The sequence below is a fragment of the Pseudorca crassidens genome, chromosome 9, assembly GCF_039906515.1.
Source record: "Pseudorca crassidens isolate mPseCra1 chromosome 9, mPseCra1.hap1, whole genome shotgun sequence".
NCBI lineage: Eukaryota > Metazoa > Chordata > Mammalia > Artiodactyla > Delphinidae > Pseudorca > Pseudorca crassidens.
The window spans coordinates 67,054,514-67,077,073 of record NC_090304.1 but is presented as its reverse complement, the minus strand read 5'-3'; the positions used below and the strand labels follow the sequence as shown (position 1 = coordinate 67,077,073).

The 22,560-nt window shown below is 37.3% G+C and overlaps 1 protein-coding gene and 1 pseudogene across 3 annotated transcripts in view; one reads left to right on the top strand and one right to left on the bottom strand.

Moving 5' to 3' along the window:
* The window catches only part of NAALAD2 (N-acetylated alpha-linked acidic dipeptidase 2), a 58,766-nt gene extending 41,498 nt beyond the window's left edge, over positions 1–17,268 (bottom strand). For 2 of the 3 annotated variants that reach the window (XM_067750672.1, XM_067750671.1), the window contains exons 1-6: positions 17,128–17,261; positions 16,332–16,443; positions 5,463–5,649; positions 4,252–4,353; positions 3,427–3,552; positions 1,145–1,331 (exon numbers count right to left, since the gene is read on the bottom strand). In XM_067750672.1, the coding sequence (XP_067606773.1) occupies positions 1,145–1,331; positions 3,427–3,552; positions 4,252–4,353; positions 5,463–5,649; positions 16,332–16,443; positions 17,128–17,209 (796 nt within the window). In that variant the 5' untranslated portion in view covers positions 17,210–17,261. Of the gene's footprint in view, positions 1–1,144; positions 1,332–3,426; positions 3,553–4,251; positions 4,354–5,462; positions 5,650–16,331; positions 16,444–17,127 lie in introns of all 3 variants that reach the window. The other variant, XM_067750673.1, reaches the window with a different exon arrangement.
* Positions 17,269–17,499: 231 nt separating this feature from the next.
* LOC137230725 (heterogeneous nuclear ribonucleoprotein A1-like) lies at positions 17,500–22,313 on the top strand (annotated as a pseudogene).
* The last annotated feature ends 247 nt before the right edge of the window (positions 22,314–22,560 follow it).

Sequence of the window (22,560 nt, the reverse complement as noted above, 5' to 3'; positions counted from 1 at the left end):
ATCAGAAGATTCAATATTTTTAAAATGTCAATTCTGCTCAAACTGATCTATAGGTTTAATTCAATCTCAAATCAACCTCCCAGGAGACGTTTTGGTAGAAATTGATAAGTTGGTTCTAAAATTCACATGGGAAGGACCTAGAATAGCTACCAAAACTTTGAAAAAGAATTGTAACTTGGAGGATGTACATATCTATTAGAACGTAAAGTTAACAAGATTGACCATACTAAGTGTTGACGACGGTGTAGCAGCTGGAACACTCATACACTGCTGCTGCAATATAAAATGGTACAACCAATTTGGAAAACAATTTGAAAATCATCTATCATATTATCCAGCCGTGCCATTTCTATGTATTTACTCAAGAGAAATAAAAACATATGTACATATGAAGACTTGCATACAACTGTTCATAGCTTTATGTGTGATATCTCCAAAACTTAAAGCAATCCAAATTTCCAACAAAAAGTAAATGAATAAACAAACTGTAGAGTATCCATTCAATGGAATACCATTCATCAAAAAAAAAAAAAGAAATGAAATACTGACACAGACATCAACATAAATGAATCTCAAAATAACTATACTGACAGAAAGAAAATCAATGATTTCCTAGGGATTGGCAGGGAGGGGGTAGGGTTGAGAGGAAGGCTGTACAAAAAGATGAGAGGAAACTTTTTTGGGTAATGGATATGTTCATTATCTTGATTGTGGATATGGTTATGCAGATGTCAAAACTTTTCACATTTCACATATTAAATAACACAAAAAACCCATTGGTATTTTTAAAAATAGAAATACATGATCTACAGAAGAATAAAATCGTTAGACAATTCAGAAACCCTAAGTTCTGGTTTGGTAAGAGTAATATTACTTTGGACGTAAGAATCTGTGTTTCTGAACCTCTACTAAAGGTAGAGAGAGAATTGAACTGACCCCTTCCCCTCTCCATGTCCTCACTTCATGAAAATTTAAAACTGAAATAAAAGGGAAATGCTTTTGAATTCCTAGCAATAGCAATCCAAGATATAATTGCACACAGTTTTAATGTTATTCTATAGATGTTTGCTTGCTTTTATGCCTTCTATAAGGGCAAGTAATATTTTTGCAAAAATGAGTGGACCATAACAGGCTTATCTATTACCTTTAGCTGGATAGCCTGGAGTGAGCGGGTCACCAGCACCATTCAAGTTTAACACATTCCCTCTCTGGGCTGCAGTTCCAGGAAGGTTCCATCCTTTTGGGTATGGCTGTACCCCAGGGGCAGAGTAGTCAGCTGGATCTGAGTACAAGATGATTCCTTTGGCTCTTGCTAACATGGCATTTTTAACCTATAGGAGCAATGTGCAATCCATAATGTAGAAATGGAAAATGACTGATTTACAAATCTAAGAACAAATCAATTTAATGACATAAGGAAATTTACACACTTTTATCATCACACTGTTACACATTCAGTTCTCTTTGCCTTGAATACAATTTCTGTCTTGGTAGACTTAACAACTCTCATTATTCAACATAACTCCAAACAAGTTATTGCCTTTTCTGTGAAGCATTCCTATTATCACTAAAACTGCAAAATTAATGTCTCCCTTCTTGGTACGTCTTCTATATTTTGTATATAATTATATTACAAGATGGATTAAAGCATTATAAAATACGTTTTAAACATCTTTCTCCCCTACTACATTGAGGCTGTTTTTGAGAATGGGACCCTGTCTTACTCATTTTTAACTATCTACCCTCCAACATTTAGTACATCATAGAGTAAGCATGATGTAAATATTTGTGGAACTAAACTAATTTAAAATTCTACACAGGTGAAGTCCCTGGCGGTCCACTGTTAACACTCTGCAGTCTCACCGCAGAGGGCCCGGGGTCAATCCCTGGTTGGGGAGCTAAGATACCACACGCCACGCCGTGTGGTCAAAAAATAAATAACATAACATAAAACATAAAATTCTACACAGAACATAGTGTGTGAAACATTGCCCATAGTGTTTTGTAAACATTTTTTCTAACAATTCAAACTGACCACAAATAGGAAAATCTCTCCTGTAAGATACTGAATTCTTTATTACCAGAAGTATTATAGCGAATGATAGATAACTATCAGTCAACTTAAACACTTTCCAGTATTCAGAAAGCACTCTTTTATAATATTAGAAAGAATAAAATCTGGCACAACTCAATGATGCCCATCAAACTTTTGAAATAATATACAATTGACCCTTGAACAATGCAGGGTTAATCCAAGAATAACTTATAGTTGGCCCTCTGTATCCGCCATTCCTCTGCATCCGCGGCTTTAACTAACATCCAACCATGTAGTATTGTACTACTTATTATTGAAAAATATCCACGTATATGTGGACCCATGCAGTTCAAATCTGTGTTGTTCAAGAGTCAACTGTGCATTATGATTTAGTCATTCAACTTCTAGGAATGAATCTATATTACAAAAATCTTCACACGAATGTTCAAGTACATATGGACAAAGATGCCAACAATATAATTATTTTAATAGTAACAAATTTAAGACAAGCCAAGGATCTGTCAACAGAGCAATGGTTAAATAAACTGCTTATCAATTCTGTGAAATACTACATAGCCATCTAAAGTAATGAGGTATTTACTTGATAAGCAGTTACCGAGAAATTACTAAGTACCGGTAACCATCCTAAGCGCTGTCAAACCTAAAGTCGATTAATCCTACTGTGGATTCTAAGAGATTAGTGTTATTATTAGCATTCCTATTTCATATATGAGGAAACACTGGCACAGAGAGGTTAACTAACTTGCTCACAGGAAAAGATCTAGAGAATAGGGGGCCCAGACCAGATCAGAACCCAGGTTGTATGGATCTAGCTTACTCTTAACCACTTTATTATACAACTCTCAATGTGTTGACATGGAAGAATACCCTTGAGTTATTATTGAGAGAAAAAATAAAGTTATACAATATATAGTATCTAATGCCCTCTTTGTAAAAAAAAATTTATGCAATATGAGTATATGGAGAATACTTATATTCATATAATATATTCATATTTCATAGGCCTGGAAAGACCTGTTAAGATTGATTATGTCTGGGCAATGAAATTGAGTAATACATGGGAGATTTTCATTTTTTAGGTTATACAGAATTTCTTCAATTAAATAAAAAATAACATTGCTTTGGTAATAAAACTATTAAGAATAATTTCCCTTTCTAGATATGTGAGGTAGCAAAAAAACAAACAAAAAAACCTCAAAAATAAACCAGGATTTTCTGTGCAACCACGAAAATAGCAAATTTACATATATATATATGTGTGTGTGTGTATATATATATAGCAATTTTGGAAACCATAATGCAAGCTGATCATTTATATTCACAGGTTATATCCTGTCTTTTTCCCTCTAGAAAAGCAAATAACACAATACTTTATTTCCTCTGAAGATTTTCCCATATCTTGCAATAACAATTTTTCCAGTGCAGTTGATATTCATCTCTCTTTCTAGTTTGAAAAAGTCTTCAGTACGAGCGTAGTTCACATATACAAGCTCCCCCTGTAGGAAAACAAAAATAAAACAAAAAATACATAATACTGCTATAATTAAAAAGAAAACCAAAGAATAAGTTTGCTCCGCAATACTGCATCATCAAAAGTTATCTTTCCTGCCTTGGGCTTAATAAACAGATCCATGCTAATTCTGTAGAAGTCTTTAAAAATATTTCAGTATCCTGAAAGTTTAAAAAAAAAAAAGACAATATGTAAAACATTTTAGACAGTGTGCTCTGTCTTGAGGAAATTATTAGCATATCCTGAGCCATGGGAAATAGGATAAATAAAAGTAATTTTTAAAATCCTAACTATGTTTGATTTCCAACCATGGTATTAATTTAAGAATTTCTGTGGTACGATTTATAAATTCAGATCTATAAATCTATAACAAAGTCAGACTATGAACAAAGGAAAAAAGCTTGAAAACCATCTACTGTCATTACTGAATTAAAGACATGTTCAGCAGTTTCTTAATTATTTCAAAGAGCGGCATCTGCTTATCAGGGTCCAATTTTCATGTATTTATTTTCTTTAGTTTTTTCTTTTTCTTTTTTAAAAATTATTTTTAGGAAGGCTGTATATAGCATCAAACCTCAAAGTATGAATTAGCGTGTATGATCCACCTAATCTTGGTTTTAGTCCTCTACATAGGTTTCTTTAAAAAAGATTTAAACAGTTGAATAAAAAATGTCTTTTATTTTACCTCTGGTGTGCCCTGCGGTGAAAAGGCATTATAGGGTGGTACAATATTTTTAACATCCTCATATCCATCTGGTGGTGGCTCATGGTATGATGTATTGAAAATCTAGCAAGAATTGAAACACATGAAGTTAGAATTATTTCAGATTGCTATTAAGGAATAATGCATTTTGTGGGCAAAAGACCTAAATAGACACTTCTCCAAAGAAGACATACAGATGTCAAACAGACACAGGAAAAGATGCTCAACATTGCTAACCATCAGAGAAATGTAAATGGAAACTACGATGAGGTATCACCTCACAGTGGTAAGAATGGCTATCATCAAGAAGTCTACAAAAAACATGTGCTTGAAAAAACCATAATGGAAAAGAATATAAAAAAAAGAATGTCTTTATGTGTATAACTGAGTCACTTTGCTGTAAAGCAGAGATTGGCATAGCATTGTAAATCAACTATACTTCAAAGAAATTTTAAAAAAACAAATGCTGGAAAAGGTGTGGAGAAAAGGGAACCCCCCTACACTGTTAGTGGGAATGTAAGTTGGTACAGCCACTATGGAGAACAGTATGGAGGTTCCTTAAAAAACTAAAAATAAAGCTACCATATGATTCAGCAATCCTACTCCTGGGCATATATCCAAAAAAGACAAAAAATCTAATTCAAAAAGGTACATACACCCAAATGTTCACTATTTACAATAGCCAAGACATGGAAACAACCCAAGTGCCCATCAACAGATGGTTGTTTTAATAAGATGTGGTTTATATATACAATGGAATATTACTCAGCCATAAAAAAAGAATGAAATTGCCATTTGCAGCAACATGGGTAGACCCAGAGAATATCATGCTAAGTGAAGTAAGTCAGAAAGAGGAAGACAAATATATGATATCACCTATATGTGGAATCTAAAAAATAATATAAGTGAATCTATATACAAAAGAGAAAGACTCACAGACATAGAAAATAAACTTATGATTACCAAAGAGGGAAGAGGGGGAGGGATAAAATAGGAGTATGGGATTAACAGATACACACTACTATATATAAAGTAGATAAGCAACAAAGATTTACTGTATAACACAGGGAACAATATTCAATATCTTATAATAACCTATAATGGAAAATAATCTAAAAATATATATATATTAAAAAAAAACTAAATCACTTTGCTATACACCTGAAAGTCACACAATATTGTAAAACAATCACCTCATTTCCATGTTCATCCGTGATTGATATGTAGTTGGCATTTGTCTCATTAGGGTAAGACAGGAGAACATCATAATGAACCAACTTGGCTGAATCAAGTCCAGATTTCTTCCACTGGGTTTGGATTTTCTTGGCCAGCAGCAAATTTTGTTCTGTTCCTGCCAGATGAGGTAGCTCTGTAAAAGAACTAAAATGAAAATAAAGGAGGAGTTAAAGACTATATTCAGAAAATGTACCTAAGAACTATTCTAGATGCATAACTCATATTTTAGGCATTAAGTTATCATTTCTATAACAGGGATATAAAAAACCCAGCTAGAGCTTTCTAGATATGCCAGTTTTTAAATATTTGTGTGTAACTGCAGTTTTCACACTATGTTCCCACAGAAAAGAACACATCCCATGGTGAACACATTCAATCAGCAGTGGTTCAGGTATGAGAAAACATGCTGGAAGGATGGCATGCGTCTACATCAGTGGTGCTAACTTCTTGCTGCTTAACAGGAAATGAGGACATTCTGAAAAACAGATCATAATGTTTGCCAGAGACCAGTTGGGCAGTCTTGTTAACATACACTTCTACTGCTGTTTTCATGCTATTGTACGCAGTTGTCTATTTATCTCATTGAAGCTAGAGTCCATGCATTTTTATGTGTATATTCCCTAATGCTCAACACTGGCCTGTTACCCAGGAATTACACAATACAGGTTTGTTGAACTGAATTTGAGCAATGTTCTCTAGGTTCTGAGTCTAAATGATTTGGAACAGTTAAATGACTTCACAGACATAGTTCTGAATGAAATTCACTTGGCTTGAGGTAAATAATATTTTAAAAGTTTCCCAAACCCTCTCCCTCCATAAGTAGGGTAATGATACTTTCGTAGATTGTTTTTTTAATCAACCATAGTACAACCAAAAAAGACAGACAGTAGAGAAAAACCAGTACTTATTGAAAACTTACTATATGCCAGGAACTGGAACAGGTATTTCACCTGGGCTTTCTCATTCAATCCTCACCACCCTTCTGCCATTGTCCCCGTTTTGCAAATAAGGAAACAGAGAGTAGTTAAATACCTTGTCCATAATTTCCTAAGTATTAAATACCAGGGCTGGCATCTGAAAGTTGCAGTTGTCTGACCTTGAGAAATTGTGTTATTTTTAAATCATTCATCTGATCATTTTGATCAACTGCTTTTAAAACCCTTCTATCTTCTACATTATAAAGTTCACACTAGGCATGGCATTTGCGCCCTTTTTCAAATAATCCACTGTTTCACCTTTCCAGCTTCACTTCCCACCACTCACCTTTATCACTTCTTCACTCTATATCATTTAATATGTTAATTGGTCTCCTAAAATGACCACCATTGTTAGCCTTTGCACAAGATCTTCTCTCAGACATAAATATCATCCTATTTACATGAATCTCCCTGTATCACCACTGCTAGTCATTCACCTTCCCCACCTGTAAGCTATTAATCATCCATTAGGACTCTTCAAGCATATTCTCCTCTGTGAAGCTTTCCACTTCTATATCATTAAGTCAAAGCTGCAAGTTACTGATATTTAATATTGTACAATATTTGTAAAAAAATATTAATGTGTTTGTAGACAGAAGTTATTTTACATGCATAGTAAAACCACTGAGGCTAGGGATATTTAAAATTCTACTTCAGGGCTTCCCTGGTGGTGCAGTGGTTAAGAATCCACCTGCCAATGCAGGGGACATGGGTTTGATCCCTGGCCCAGGAAGATCCCACATGCCACGGAGCAACTAAGCCCGTGTGCCAAAACTACTGATCCGGTGCTCTACAGCCCACAAGCCACAACTACTGAGCCCACGTGCCACAACTACTGAGCCGACATGCCACACTACTGAAGCCCGCGGGCCTAGAGCCCGTGCTCCGCAACAAGAGAAGCCACAACAATGAGAAGACCGCACACCGCAACGAAGAGAGTAGCCCCCGCTCGCCACAACTAGAGAAAGCCCACGCTCAGCAACGAAGACCCAACACAGCCAAAAATAAAAACAAATAAATAAATAAATTTATTTTAAAAATAAAATTCTACTTCATATAATTCATTATTGTTTTATTTTCTGTAGTGAGCAAATAATATTCTTACAATTAGCAAAAAAATAAGTATATTTCCTTCATTTAAGATGGAGGATTAACCATGAAGTTTTGCCTCCCATCTTTTAGGCAACCCACTGAAATGAAAGACAGAAGTGCAAAAAACAAAAAGCAACAGGGAATAACTTTACTGAATTTCTCTTTATGGTCCCAAGTGGGACACTGCAGCTCCAGGCATCATATATTCATGCTGCAACATTCAGGAGAAGCAAGTACAAACAAGAAAAGCTATTTCCTCTTTTGTGTTTCTTTCAACAAAGGAAAACTTTTTGTAGAGGATCTCAGCTAAATTTTTCTCCCATTTCATCAGGGATAATAGGGTCATATACCCCTTCTCCAACTAACCCTTGTCAGAAGGAAGTTATAATGATTGGATTATAGACCAGATTCTTGGGCTGGATGGAAGGTAACCCTCACTGAACACAGGTCCCCCTTAAGGAGTGCGAACATGAGCAGTTGAGGCTCTGTCAAAAAGGAAGTGGCTGGGGAGAAAATCAACTTTTTCCCACTACATTAATCCCTTTAAACCAATCTTGAAACCTTCCTTTCCCTGGGAGACTCTTTCACTGGTCATAAATCTCTATTCTATAATCAATCAATTCTATTTCCTCTGCCCGTTCCTGAATGTTTACTTGACTTCTTTGCCTTAACTGGTTTCTTCGGGGGACCCTGCTCATGCTTCCACATACCTCAGGCCCAGATGATCATTGAGGAGGAGTCCTGCTTGCTCTCCATGGGCTCTTTCAAATATTTTTCCTTTATCTTCTCTCAAAAATAACAACTCTTTTAAAACTCATACCAAAAGTCACCACCTACTATGCCTTCTAGGTGCTGTCAAAAATGTGGATCACTCCCTCTTCACTCACTAAAGTCTTGGGCTCCTAATTCAACGCATTTCACTCTACCACGATTCTTGTCATCATTCTTGGTATGCAACTTCTGTCTTCAGTTGGATGTAAAGAAAAGAAAAGCCAACTCTAACAAGATGACATCATGCAAACTATTCATACATAACTTATCACCTTATGCTATATTATACATTAAAGCAAAGGAGAGAGAAAATAAAGACATAAATTTTAATGTTTGGTCAAGAGCATCACCAAGGTTTGCTTCTGGCACCTCATGTATTGATAATTTTCTAGGTAATTTCTTCTGGACACTTTATGATATGCTGCAGTTCAACAGTGTTTACATTTTACCTGGTCTTTTACACATTTTTATTTTGTTTTATTTAATTTATTTTTTTGGCCACTCTGAGCAGCTTGCAGGCTCTTAGTTCCCTGACCAGGGATTGAACCCGGGCCACGGCAGTGAAAGCACTGAGTCCTAACCACTGGACCACCAGGGAATTCCCCACATTTTTAAATATAAGCATTCTGTCTTACTTGATGAGACAATTGGCTATTTTCATATATTGCATGAGAAATATAGAATGAGTCTTTCTTCAAATGACATCCACCCTACCGCCTATAGATTCTTTTCCTATATCTCCAAACAAGCACCTCAGAGCAGACATTTTGATTAAGCTTTCCTGATACCTGTGTGCCTCAGTCATAAATCAGCTCAAATTTCTAAGGAGTATAGCTGTTTTCATTCCTCTACTTCAGCTTGCTATAGTTCATCCGTCAAAAGTAAGATCGAACTTTGTGATCCCATCAAATCACAGGACAGATGGGGAGGAAATATACTACACCATATGAACTTCACCTTGTTCATTTGATTCTAGGGTTTAATTGGAGTCTCAAAAGGAGAGAAGAGAAAGAATGCTGCAGAAAATTTTCAAGAAATAATGAACAGGGGACTTCCCTGGTGGTCCAGTGGGTAGGACTCCACACTCCCAGTGGGGGGGGCCCAGGTTCGATCCCTGGTTGGGGAACTAGATCTCACATGCATGCAGCAACTGGGAGTTCGTGTGTGCAACTAAGAAGTCCGCATGCTGCAAATAAAAGATCCTGCATGCCGCAACTGAGACACGGAGCAGCCAAATAAATAAACAAACAAAAAAATAAATAAATATTTCAAAAAAAAAAAAAAGAAAGAAAGAACAAAAAGTAGCGTTCCTAAAGTAGTGAAAGAAAAAAGTTTACAAAGTCAAAAAGCTCAGAGAGGATTTCCCTTGTGGTCCAGTGGTTAAGACTCCATGCCTCCACTGCAGGGGGCATGGGTTCAATCCCTGGTTGGGGAACTAAGATCCTGCGTGCCATGTCGTGTGGCCAAAAATAAAAGAATAAAAGCTCAGAGAGGGGCTTCCGTGGTGGCACAGTGATTGAGAGTCCACCTGCAGATGCAGGGGACGCGGGTCCGTGCCCCGGTCCGGGAAGATCCCACATGCCACGGAGCGGCTGGACCCGTGAGCCATGGCCACTGAGCCTGCGCGTCCGAAGCCTGTGCTCCGCAACGGGAGAGGCCACAACAGTGAGGGGCCCACGTACCGCAAAAAAAAAAAAAAAGAAAAAAAAGCTCAGAGAGACTTAAATAGAATACATTTGAAGAAAACTATACCTAGGCACATATTAAACTGCTGAAAATTAAAGACAAAAATGATATATGTTATATAACTTAAATAACTGTGGCCTGCTAACCGGATGCCACTACCAGCCAGATGACAGTAAAAAAAAAATATTTAAAGCTCCGAAAGGAGAAAAAACAAGGTGATCTCAGAATTCTATACCCAAGAAAAATTTTCTTCAAGAATTAAGATGAAATAAATGTTTTATAGACAAAGGAAAACTAAGAGAATTTGTCAACACCAGACCCGACATTACAGGAAATGCTTAAGAAAGTTACTCAGACTAAATAGATATACTACAGGATAACCTAAATTTTCAGAAACAAATAAAGATACTAGAAACAATAAAAAATAATATTTCACATTTCTCAGATATTTAACTCTTAATTGCCTTTCAATAGGTATAACTGTTCAAAGAAAAAAATTATAACATTGTTTTGTTAGGTTTACATTGTATGTGTATATGATAATTTCAACAACTATCATATAAAGGATGATAGAAAGATGGTAAATGGACATATAGAAATGTGAGTTTTCTGCATTTCATGTTAAATTGTACAGTAGTAACTTTAAAAATATAGTGAAATGTTAGACAAGTATAATGTAATCTCTAGAGTAACTACTAGAAAAGAAAAAAGAATCAATGCAAAGAGGTAGAGCCAAAAGATAAATTGAAATGAAATAAAATTTCAAATACTCTCCCCACTACCAAAAAAAAAAAAAAAGCAGAAAATGAGAAGTAAAGGAACAGAAATAAAGGGAGCAAACAGAGAACAGTAAAGGGGTTGGCCTAAGTTTAACCATATCAAGTTACATTATATGTTACCAGACTAAATGTTCAAATTAAAAGGCACAGATTCCAAAATTAATAAAATAGCAAGTGGTGATCACATGCTCTCTATAGAAGGTACACTTTAAAAGTAACTGGATGGAAGAATACATATCATGCAAATGTGAGTATAAGAAAGCTGATGTGGCTTAACTTATACCAAATAAAATATGCTTAAATATAGAGATTATTACCAAAGATAAAGAACATCTCACAAAGATAAAAGGTTAGTTCTGTCTTGAAGACATAATATTAATGTGTATATGTCTAATAAATGAGTTTCATAATACATAATGCAAAAATTAACAGAATTAATGGGGGAAATAGACAATTTCACATTCCTGGAGGAGATTGTAACACTATTCTTGACAGAATTTGATCCCCCCAAAAAGTCAGTGAAGAAATAAAGGAATCACCATAGTAATCCGCTAAAGCAGAAAACAAGAAAAGTTATATGATCATATAAATTGTTGCAGAAAAACTGAAACTGAGCGGGGCCCTACGGGCTTCCAGGCACGGAGGCCTTTTTGTCTACCATTTCTTGTAGGCAAGACTCCAGCCTCCACGACCTTCCAACAGTTGCAAATCAAAGGAGGAGCAGCCAGGAAACCACCTGAGGCCCTGCACACACCCTAATCTTGTCAGCAACCCCACCCTTTTGAAACTCTGCAGAAGAAAGAAGAATGCAGGACTGTTACTGCCTAGATCCTTATCACATACCCCTGACCAGGAGCCCTGACTATAAGACCTCTCCCTATTCCCCAGGGAGAGGGACACAGTTCCTGAGGTGCTAGCCTGCTGTGTTCCCCTCTTGGCCTGGCAAATAATAAAGCCACCCTTTCTTTTTCCTCCAAAATTCTGCCTCTGTATCTCATCTCAGCATTGATGTACAGGGAGCCAAGATTTTGGGAGCAAAACCATTTTACAACTTCCAACTAAAGTGTGTCACTGGCCATCTGGCTCTACAAGGATTAGCTCAGCCACTGCATTTGCTGATCTCCAACACACTCTGAAAGGAATTCAGGGTAGAGATCAGGAATGAGATACCCTATGCTCTGGGAAAAACTGGCAGAACAGGCCTTCAGATAGTTAGATATTTTCAGGAGAAAATTTTATTTACCCAATTTCTTGTATCTTCTCATACATAGAAAAGCACTAAAATTATTAACGGAGGTATCTGCTCCTTGTGACTAGCAGCAACCGTGTACCAAGATGTGCGCTTGATTGCATGCACCCCCTTCACTAAAATCATATATATATGGACCTGGACTTCCACCCATCCCCACCTCCACCTCTTGGGAGAAGTTCTGCAGAGCTATCTGAGAGAATGTCTCCTGGGTATAGTCTTCTGTAAGTCCCCAAATAACAGTGAACTCACAGCTCTCTCATGTTGTGCTTTTTTCTCTTTTCCAGTTGACACAATATTTAATATCCATTCATGATTTTAAAAAAAACAACAAACCTCTTAGCAATCTTGGAATAGAGGGACATTTCCTTAATCAGTAAAGAATATCTACAAAAAATATACATATAACATCACACTTAATGGGGAAACTCTGAATGCTTTCCCACTAAGATCAGACATAGGGAAAGAATGTTTGCTCTCATCACTTTTATTCAATGCAGTACTGGAACTACAATCAGCACAATAAGGACTATATATATATATATATATATATATATATATATATATATATATATATGGCATACAGTTTGAAAACAGAGAAATAAAATGGTCCCTGTTTGAAGATGGCCTGATTTTCTACATAGAAAGTAAATCCTAATGAATCTACAAAAACTCCTAGAACTAACACATGAGTTTAGACAAGCCACAGAATGCAAAATCAACAGTATTTCTATATACTAGCAACAAAAATGTGAAAACTGAAATTAAACACAATATGATTTTACATCTGCTGCAAAGAAAATGAAATACTTCAATATAAAGGTAACAATACATATACAAGATCTGCATCCTGAAAATTGCAAAATGTTGTTAAAGGAAGACCTAAATAATTGTAGAGACTTACCATAATCATGGATGGAAAGTCAAGACATAGTAAAACTGCGAAGTGCCCCTAAATTGCTCTGTAAGATTAAAGCAATTCTTATCAAAATCTCATCAAGGATTTTTCTAGATATAGATATATTTATTCTATATTTTATATGAATAGCAAATGATATAGAAAAATAAAGTGGGATGAATCATCCTATGCATTGTTAAGGCTTACTACATAACTTCAGTAATCAAGACAACATGGTACTGGCAGGGAGTAGACACACAGATCAGCAGAGCATCAGAGAACTCAAAGAGACTCACACAGATATGCCCAAATGATTACCGACAAAGGAGCAAAAGCAATGGATAGCCTTTCAACAAATGGGGCTAGAGCGACTGGACATCTACAGGTAAAAAAAGAATGACCCTCAACCAAGCGTTACACCTTATGCAAAAATTAACTCTAAAATGAATCACAAAATATATTGTAAAATGTAAACTATAAAATTTGGGGGTAAAAAGAGGAGAAAAGGGATCTAGGGCTAGACAAAAAGTTCTTAGACATGAACCCAAGAGCGTGATCTATAGAATGAAAAATTGATAAATTAGACCTTATTAAAATTAAACACTTCTGATGTGCAAACAACCCAGTTAAGGTGTGAAAAGACAAATAACAGACTAGGAAAAATATCTGTACACCACAAAGCCAACAAAAGACTTGTATATGGAAAATATAAAGAAACCTCAAAGCTCAGTAGAAAAAAAAAAAGTATCCAAATAGTGAATAGGTCAAAGGCATGAACAGACATTTCACTGCAGATGGTATACAGATGGTGAATAAGCACAGGAAAAGATGTTCAATATCATTAGGTACTAGGGAATGCAAATTAAAACCATAATAAGGTATCTCTATGCACCTGTCAGAATGGGTAAAATTAAAAAGAGTAATAATTCCAATGAAAAATATAAAATGATATAGCCATACTATAGTTTGGCAGATTCTTCAACAACTAAAAGTGTACTTTTCCTACAAACAAGCAATTTTCACTCGGGGGTACTTATCCCAGAAAAATGAAAACCTATGATTACATAAAAGCTGTACATGAATGTTAATGGCAGCTTTATTCATAAAAGCTAACAAGTGGAAGCAAAACAAATGTCCCTCAGTGGGTGAAAAGTTAAACTGTAGTACATCCCTATGATGAATGAAGAGACTGAAAGACTCTTCCAAATTTATCTACAGATTCAATGCAATTTTAATCAAAGTTCCAGCAGGCTTTTTTTTTTTGGTAGGAATTGAGAAGTTGATTCTAAAATTTATTTGGATATGCAAATGACTTAAAACAGTCAGAGCAATTTTTAAAAAGAAAAATTTGTAGGATTAACTCTACCTGATTTTCAGACTTACTATTAAGCTAGACTAAACCAGATAGTGTGGTACTGAGATATATAGATTAATAGATCAATAGAAGAAAATATAAAATCAAAAAAACAGGCCATGGATTTATGGTCAAGTGATTTTGGACCAAGTACCAAGGCAATTCAACAGGGAAAGAAAAGTTTTTAAACAAATCTTGCAGGAATAATTAAATAATTGTATTTAAAAAATCATCAACTCTTACATCATACCACACACAAAAATTAACTTGAAGTGGATCATTGAACTAAATGTGCAAGCTAAAATTACAAAACTTCTAAAAAAAATAATGTAAGAAAATCTTCACAACTTCTCATAGGCCTAGATAGGACACAGAGTATGAAACATAAGACAAAAATTGTTCAACTGGAGTTTATCGAAATTAAATATCTCTGCCCTTCAAAAACTCCACTAGGAAAACAAAAAAAGCCAACCATAGAACAGAAGAAAATATTCACAAAAATGTGTGACAAAAGAATGTATAAAGAAAGAACTCCTATACTCAATAATAAATCAAAACAATTTAAAATTTTAAAAAAGTGAACAGAGACCCTATAAAACAAGATATACAAATGTCCGATAAGTGCATGAGAAGAGGGGTGGGATAGGGATGTTGGGAGGGAGACGCAAGAGGGAGGAGATATGGGGATATATGTATATGTATAGCTGATTCACTTTGGTATACAGCAGAAACTAACACACCATTGTAAAGCAATTATACTCTAATAACGATGTTAAAAAAAAAAAGAAAATGCAAATTAAAACCACAATGAGATACTAGTACACACCCACTAAAATGGTTAAAATGAAAACAACTGACAATACTAGTTAGGAATGTAAAATGGTACAACCACTTTTGAAACCTGTTTGCCATTTTCTCAAAAAGTTAAACACGTGCTTATCATCCAACACAGCCATTCAAAAAGAAATGAAATCATATGTAAACATATGCTCATAGCAACTTTGTTCACAATAATGAAAAACTAAAAACAACCCCAGATCCATCAACTACATGTTGGAGTCTCTCCATTCAATAGAATACTACTCAGCAATAAAAAGCAATAAACTACAGATACATGCAACAACCTGGATGAATTCCAAAATCATTCATTATGCTGAGTGAAAGACACAAAACAGCACATACTGTATGATTCTATTTATATAAAGTTCTAGAAAATATAAAGGAGACCAAAGGAAGGGAGTTGAAGGGAGGAATAAACTGCAAAGGCATGTAAATTTTCTGTATCTTAATTGAGGAGGTCGTTTGCTGAGTATATTGTGCATCTGTCAATACTCTCAAATCGTAGGCGTTAGATGGATGCAGTTTATTTTACGTAAATTATGATTCAATAAACTTTTTTTAATTATACTCCTTTGAAAGAGTCGGAATATAGAAATAAATGTCATAACTGCCTTCAAGGAATTCATAATCACTCCCCTGGATGAATGTCACTCCTCCTCTTGCCAAGAGACTGGTGGGTTTGCACTGATCCTTTTGCTTTCACTTTGTCCTATTTGTGTTACTTAAATTTGCAACACGGGATAAAGGTTTAATTTGTAGTGGACAGAATCTGAAACTTTAATCTCCTTTCCTCTAAATCAGAGTTTACAACCATCTTCCTCTTCCTGGCAGAATATGACATTTAAATAAAATTCCTGATTAAACCCAGGCACGGAGAACAAAATAACATTGAGCTGCAGTCCAAAGTACATGAAGCTGAAACATCTCTTAATAAAGTAACCAGATACTTTTTCTGCAGATGAAGTTGGGGAAGAAAGGCTCCTTCAACATTCAAGTAGATTTGACTCCAAGAGTGGAATAAAGGAACATTTAAACTACCATGATGTGGTATCACATTAATGTGATATCATATAATTTCACACAAAGGTTACCCACATGAGTAAAATCAGTTTTCATACAGTTCTCACTCTGCAATATTTTAAACACTATTTTTAAGATCAAGTATATGAAACAAACCTACCGAAGAAATGATTTAATATTTTCAGCTTTCATCTCAGACACCAGTTTCCACCTTAGATTTTGGTGAGTGTCCCCTGAAGTGGCTGTTTCTTTGAGAGGCTTACTAAGCCAGCCTGGGAGGAGAATACACACACATAAGCATACTACATACACAAGAAATTGCTTTTGACTTTTATAAGAACTAGAAGCCAAAGGGGAAGAAGGGAAAAAAAAAAAAAGCCCTTACCTAAGAAACAGATCATGGTGAGCTTTACAAAAAAATTCATACCAAATGCAGAAAACCTTCAAATTCTGATGTGTAACTTTGAGTTGGTTAAACGAGTTTTAGGTGAGGGCTATTCTTTTCATTTTCCCATGAGTTATGCATCAAGGCACGGGTCTTTATCTTTCTTGTTCTCCCATAGGGGTTAAGTTCATAGCACAGTGCCTGACACACAGGGAGCATTCGACAAATATTTATGTAATAAATGATTACAGAAGGGCAGTTGAAAGTTTTGACTCATTAATGGTCTTGGAAATGAAATCATCTTTTTGACCCCTGCGGATAGTGGCAACTCTAAATTGTCTTAACAGCCCTTAACAGTACCCTGAACTCAGCGAGCATTTAATGAATTTGAATTTCTGGCACACTTTATTAGGAAGGCCGAAATGCATTCCACTCAGTTTCCGGTTGGGCTGAAATTCGAGGAGCTCAGCCGCCCCGGCGCCCAGCGCGCAGCCCAGCTCTTCAGCCCCAGGCTCTACCGCTTTTCTCCGGGGAGGCTGGAGGGATCCGGGGAAGGGGTCGGAACACTTACCCACCATAAATCCACCCAGGAAAGATGCCAGCGCTGCAGCCAAGCACACCCAAAGGTATAGACGACCCTTGGACTTGGCCATGGCTTCCTCGGGACTGAGCAGGAGGTGCCGGCTACCGGAGCGAGCCTCGGGAATGAGGGCGAACAGGGAGAGCGCGCCCGGGAACGCGGGGAACGCCCAGGTTGCGGCAGACCGTGGCCTCCGCTGACCTTCCTCAAAGCCCTGCCTCTGCTCTCCTGGTGGGTCCAGAGGCGAATGGAAACCGGCCCCAAACTCCTGGCTCCTGCGATCTCCAGGGGGCCTCGAGGGGAGAGAGGAAGCCCTGCAGGAGGAGGACACATTCTGCTTGCTGGCAGGCAACGCCCACTCTGTTGATCCTGGATAAAGTCTGCGTTCCGGGAGACTACTGAAAACGTCCCTGCTTGTCCCCTGAAGAACTCTACTTACCAGCCTCATTCCAGGAGCTGCCAGATGCATTTAACTGCAGCTTTTTCTTCCCTGTTTATTGCCCTGCTGCCAGATTCTGACTAATTTATAACTGGTCACACTTGGGCAGCATTTCTGGTTCTGGCTGCTCTGTGATAACACATTAGTTTCTTAACCACATACAACCTCAAAACTGACGGGAGATACGTTCGGTAGATTACTCCTTTCTGCTCGTGGACGCCGCCGAGTAAGCATCGTTGACGTCTCCCCCCACCTCCACTGCCGTTATGTCTAAGTCAGAGTCACCCAAAGAGCCCGAACAGCTGCGGAAGCTCTTCAGCGGAGGTTTGAGCTTTGAAACAACCGATGAGAGTCTGAGGAGCCATTGCGAGCAGCGGGGAGCGCTCACAGATTGTGTGGTAATGAGGGATCCAAACACCGAGGCTCCAGGGGCTTCGGGTTTGTCACATATGCCACTGTGGAGGAGGTGGATGCGGCCATGAATGCAAGGCCACACAAGGTGGATGGAAGAGTTGTGGAACCAAAGAGGGCCATCTCAAGAGAAGATTCTCAAAGACCTGGTGCCCACTTAACTGTGAAAAAGATTTCTGTTGGTGGCATTAAAGAAGACACTGAAGAACATCACCTAAGAGATTATTTTGAACAGTATGGGAAAATTGAAGTGACTGAAATCATGACTGATCGAGGCAGTGGCAAAAAGAGAGGCTTTGCTTTCGTAACCTTTGATGACCATGACTGTAGACAAGACTGTCATTCAGACACTGTGAATGGCCACAACTGTGAAGTAAGGAAAGCCCTATCTAAGCAACAGATGGCTAGTGCCTCATCCAGCCAAAGAGGTCGAAGTGGTTCTGGAAACTTTGGTGGTGGTCGTGGAGGGGGTTTTGGTGGGAATGACAGCTTTGGTCATGGAGGAAACTTCAGTGGTCGAGGTGGCTTTGGTGGCAGCCATGGTGGTGGTGGATATGGTGGCAGTGGGGATGGCTATAATGGATTTGGTAATGATGGAAGCAATTGTGGATGTGGTGGAAGCTACAATGATTTTGGCAGTCACAACGATCAATCTTCAAATTTTGGACCCATGAAAGGAGGAAACTGGAGGCAGAAGTTCTGGCCCCTATGGTGGTAGAGGCCAATACTTTGCCAAACCCCAAAACCAAGGTGGCTATGGTGGTTCCAGCAGCAGCAGTAGCTGTGGCAGTGGCAGAAGGTTTTAATTACTGCCAGGAAACAAAGCTTAGCAGGAGAGGAGAGCCAGAGAAGTGACAGGGAAGCTACAGGTTACAACAGATTTGTGAGCCCAGCCAAGCACAGTGGTGGCAGGGCCTAGCTGCTACAAAGAAGACACGTTTTACACAATACTCATGTGTATGGGCAAAAAAACTTGAGGGCTGTATTTGTGACTAATTGTAATTCTGGTTTATTTGGCCTCACTGTGTATCAGGCACACGAACTTTTTTCAGTAACAGTTATACCCCCAATCTTCACTGCATTGTCTGAGGCCCTGATAATCTTAGATAAGGCACTTTTCTTTGCTCCTAAAAAGTTGCCAGAAGGGTCTAATTTCTTTTTCTTGCACTGCAATTGTTGATAAATGTATTTGATGGTTTTTCCTTCAGAAATTTTGTAGAAGAAATATAGGTTTCTGATAACTGTCAGACCATACTACTGAACTGGGTAACAAATTACAGAACTCTAATTGAAAAACTGATGGCTTCCTAAAACTGCTAACAGCAGATCAAGATCAACAAGAATGAATTACATTAATGATTGAATGAACTGATGAATATTATTATAATTTTTATGACTTTTTGTTTGAAATATTACTGGTTTTTTAATCTTTCATTTTCAGATATGAGGAAACCTTTCCTCTTGTGTAATGACACACGGCAATTTGGTAAATCATACTTTTGTATAATATCTTTGTATTTACATAAAGTCACTAATAATCTGCTCTCCTTGTAACAGGGCACAATTGGAAACACTGTTTACATTAACAAGGCTTTGACTGGAAGGCAATATTTGAGAATATGCATTGAATCAGATATGACCAGACAGCTTTAAGGAACTAAGATTGATTTTATGAAGCTATAAAGCCCCTTAGAAAACCAGCCGGGTACCTTGCTTACTTACAGTGTTCCTAGCAGCCTTACCAGGTGAGTAAGAATGGTCGCTTCCTGGCAGATGGAAGAACCTCAGGATATTTGGGAGAAATTCTCCCAAATCTATAAGTATTACATGCAAGTGTGATGGCAAATACTTGGCCTGGCTTGCTGGCCTTGAGAGCTATTAAAAATTCAGTCTGGGACTTCCCTGGTGGTCCAGTGGTTAAGACTCCATGCTTCCACTGCAGGAGGCACAGGTTTGATCCCTGGTTGGGGAAATAAGATCCTGCATGCTGTGCTGTGTGGCGAAAAAAAGAGCCTATGTGCTCAATTGCTATTCTTGCTAGACTTAAGTAAATAATCGGCCAATTTTAATGAAACTAAACTTATTTTGCAAACAAATTAGTTTTAATTTGGCTTTCGTTGGTAGAAATGAGAGTGATTTTAAAGAGAAAAAATTGCGTTTCAGCAAAAACTCTAATACACAGTTATGAATATTAGATTTGTGTTCTATCAATCATCTTTTTTTTTTTTTTTGCGGTACTGGGGACTCTCACTGTTGTGGCCTCTCCCATTGCAGAGCACAGGCTCCGGACATGCAGGCTCAGCGGCCATGGCTCACGGGCCCAGCCGCTCCGCGGCATGTGGGATCTTCCCGGACCGGGGCACGAACCCGTGTCCCCTGCATCGGCAGGCGGACTCTAAACCACTGCGCCACCAGGAAAGCCCTATCAATCATCTTTGAAGTTTTGTTCTTCCACCTAAAAACTGGACTGGGTTCTGAATTCTTCTAGTCTCCTCAAATATTTGGCAACAACTGTTCAAACTAATGTTTCCAATTTTTCTCCCCCTTTTGACTTGGAATCATTTAGAACTAAAGCTGAACAACTTGATATAAACTTAAGAGAGATCACCACAATAGCCCATGTTTAGACAATCTCTGTGCCTGTCACTTTGTAAGCCACTCAGAAAGTTTACCTGAACACCTGATGACATCATCAGAGACATTTCAAACTACAAAAGATGCTTCAACCTTAAGATCTAGAAATCTTCTCCACTGGCAACTCTCAGGACTCAGACACTGGGTTTAAAATTTGCTCCAACCATTAACATTTGTTTTTATTTTGTCTCCTTAGAAACGCATCTTATTAAATACCTGATTGCTTACACCCTATAGGGCTAACTTTGTGAGCCCACTTGCATCACTGCCTCCTGAAATGAGTAACTGATCTGACCTATTGTCAGAACTAAGAAACTGGCTCAGTGAGATAAAGCAATCTATCAACCCAACTTCTGGACTGTGAAATCTCTTAAAAGAAGTTTCAAAGGCAGGACTGTAGTAGAGCAAAATTTGCCAACTCAAAATGTCTCTTTGGCATGGGTACTATTTCTAGATGAAAACAATCAAGGCCCCAAAGACTCAGGAATAAACTTTGATCTTCCTCCTAACTGCCTAAAAGAATGTAGTTAGAGGACCTGTTGCAGGAATGGAGATATCAAGTAGAGAACTATAGGATGAATAAGTGTGGTACACTGGAAGGAACCTGGAAAAATCTGTTAAAATTCCTCTCTGTGTCCCATTGTCTCTGCCTGGCTCAGCAAACTTTTTTTTTTTACTACACATCTGCTTTCTATCTCCATGTGAATACTTTCCTCCCCTTTGAAGTCCCAAACTACTTCCCCCTTTTGTCTTTCGCTAAAGATGGTATTTAAGGTGAGGGTTTTGGCCATTTGGGGGAATTACTCAATTCTTCTGGGTCTCTCCCATCTATACATGTTAAAAAAAAAATGACTAAGTTATTTGTGAAATTTGTTTTTTCCTACTCCTATCTCAATTTTTATAGCTAATTATATGTTGACTAATAGAAGAGATCAGTGTATTAATTAGCACAGTTCCCAACTTGATCAATATTCCCAAATTAAAATTAGATTATTCGTTCATTCAATGAGGCTATAGCATTCCAGACATTGTGAAAAATTCTGAAGATATGGTCCTTGACTTTAGGAAGCTTACAACAATGAGAAGGCAAATATTGAATAGGTAATTAAATGTAAGAAGTTCTAAGAAGGAGCAGTATTACCTTAAATGTGAAGGTTGTCGCTGCCTTAATAGGTGGCCTCTGCAATCTTGATCTTGGCAATCCATTGTAAATAGTCCAGTTAGCTGGTTCAGCAAGCTTTCACCTTTGTAAAAATATAGACACAGAGTCATTATTTCATCTTCTTAATTAAGCATATAAAAGAATGCTGCTATCACAGTTTCTAATTATTAGCATCTTAGAAGATATTTGCATCTTACAAAGCACACTTAACAAAGCAACATTGTTTGATTTATGCCAACCCCTTTCAGTCTTTCTTGGAAAGCTAAAAACTGTATAGGAAACTTCTAGTATTGGAAAATCAATCTCTCAGTAAAAGTATTTAACACATTTGATCTGCTCAGTGTTCAGAGTCTCTAACATGACAGGATCTCACTATCTTCTCCATTCATGAAGTTAAATTGTTCTTATATAATCCTTTTTTCCCTTCTCCTCTCACATCCTAGAAGAGGCAATCTTGTAACTTCAAAGTCCAAATTCTATCAAATGGGTCACAGCAAGGTTGGAAAACAAAGTGTGACTTGTGTACTAATAAAGCAGTATATGTAAGTTTCTTAATAAAAATACCAATAATTAAGATTTAATAGAGAAGAAATAATATCTAGTGTCAAATTTCACATTTTCCCTGAAGATGTTGCATTATCTTTCATAAAAGAGGGATCGCCTAGATGCTCACTGTACAGATATAGACATGATGCCATTAATGATGTCACAAGGTGATAGGATGATCTGGTCATCAAGATAGCAACATTCTCTTCCCAAAAAAGTGAAAAGTTAATGT